Below are 1934 nucleotides of genomic sequence, written 5' to 3'. Positions count from 1 at the left end.
TTTGCTTTTAACAGTGGTGATATTAAATATTTATCTGTGTAAGATTGACTGAGTTTGCTAAACATAATGTTTTCTAGTTTTGTCCATGTCTTGTGGGGTTTAAGAGAATTATCATTTTTTAAACTAATGCATAAAATTACATAGTATGCAAATACCAGAGCTTGTTTATCCAACTCTGTAATCAGGGTTTTGGTTGTTTCCATGTTTTTGCTATTGTAGAAGTATTCCCAAGGCTTCTCTCTGGCTACTTGCTAGGGTTTTCTCTAGTGTCTTGGTTTTTTTGTATAATTTTGTTCGGTAATTTCTCTCTATTGTGCTATTACTTCAGAACTCTAAAAAATTACATACATTTTTAATTCCATCTGCCAACAAGGTTGATTCTAATTACCACATTAATGGAAATGGAAGATGATTAATTCTTTTATTTAAAAAAAATTAAATCTGTACTTTTGTGGGATTTCATTTGGGAGCAGTTATAGGTAGACTTATTTGCCTAGTTCTTTATTCCAGCAAGTCTCTTAGCAGACAGCATATAAAGATCTGTTATATTGTTAAAGATGGGAATACTTTATTTCGGTGATCAAGTATCTATGACTAATAATGACCATGACTTAACAATAAAAGTTACTTAGCCATTGCACTGTGCCAGTTGCTCTGTGCATTGTTTTATTTCTTACCAGGAAGCTTATCAAGTTAGTAGTATTACTTCCATTTGACAGATTATTATCTGAGCCTTAGCCATCCTATCACTGAGCCAAGTCTTTATCACAGAAATATGTTGTAGGTCCAGTCTTGTGCTTTGGACATAAAAGCTTAGCAAATCGATTAGGTTCCTGCCTTCATGGTCTTTACCGCATTTTATCCGGAGGTATTGCTTTCTCATTTAGCCTCTGGTCTCACTCTAAGGGACATCATACTCAGAGACATCATGTCTCTTCTTAAAAAAATGATTGTAAATTCTAGCAAATGTCAAATGAGGGATCCAACTTAAAGTGACCCTATAGAAGAGTAGTGTTGCCCTATAGGGTTTCCAGGGCTGTGAAGCTTTACAGAAGCAGATTGCCCCATTTTTCTGATGGTTTTAACTGCCCATCTTTTGGTTCGTAGCTCAACCCTTTAACCATTGTACCATCACTAGGCTCCTTTCAGGTTTTTAATTGATTGTAAAATAACTCAAAACTCACTGCCATCCAGTTGATGCTGACTTATAGTGACCCTGTAGGACAGGATAGAACTGGGCCCCCGGGTTTCTGAGACTGTAACTCTTTACAGGAACTGTATTAATAATTACCAAAGGGCATGGCAGTGGAGGATGAGATGAATTGGGTAGCCAAACACAATGAGTACAAGAAGAACATGTTTTAAAATTGATGGTGGTGATGATGGCTCAAATGTTCATAATATGATTGAAAAATTAAATTGGATGATAGTGAAGTATGTGGTAATAAGACTACATGAAGAAAAAAAACCAGCAATTGTGTATTTTGCATAATTTCTTCATCCTTTGTTTTAGACTGTCCTGAAAAGTGTTTTTACTTATTCATGTGATTCCTCTTTGTTCACAGTTGTTTGCTGACATAAAGGATGGAGAAAGCCTACAGCTCTTTGAAGACAGTTCTCGCTGTGCCCATAAACAAGAGACACATACCATGGAGGCCATGAAGCTGGTAGAGTTTGACCTGAAACAATCACTTACAAAACTTATGACACATCTTTTTGGAGATGGTAACTATCTAAATGTCTTTGTATTTGAGAGCTTTAAATTCAACAGTTTCCATTTACTGAAACCATTGAGGTTGCTCATGTCTAAATTTGGGATTTTAAATTGTAGTTTATGGGCTCATAGTTCTTAGTGAGATAGGACTTAGGAATTTCTTGCTTTATTTCATTTGGAGAATAAGAGAACGTGAAAATGAAGTTAGCTAGAGAAAGGG

At 35.5% G+C, this 1934-nt stretch overlaps 1 protein-coding gene across 1 annotated transcript in view; it reads left to right on the top strand.

The window, feature by feature from the left end:
• FARS2 (phenylalanyl-tRNA synthetase 2, mitochondrial) overlaps window positions 1–1934 on the top strand; it is a 208552-nt gene that overhangs the window by 171066 nt on the left and 35552 nt on the right. The window contains exon 3 of the mRNA XM_013006977.2: window positions 1566–1725. Coding sequence (XP_012862431.1) covers window positions 1566–1725 — 160 coding nt within the window. The remainder of the gene's footprint in view (window positions 1–1565; window positions 1726–1934) is intronic.

Source organism: Echinops telfairi, unplaced genomic scaffold, assembly GCF_000313985.2.
Source record: "Echinops telfairi isolate 266 unplaced genomic scaffold, ASM31398v2 ScPeMD7_655;HRSCAF=1070, whole genome shotgun sequence".
In the NCBI taxonomy this organism is placed as follows: Eukaryota; Metazoa; Chordata; class Mammalia; order Afrosoricida; family Tenrecidae; genus Echinops; species Echinops telfairi.
This window is presented reverse-complemented; position numbering and strand designations above follow the sequence as displayed.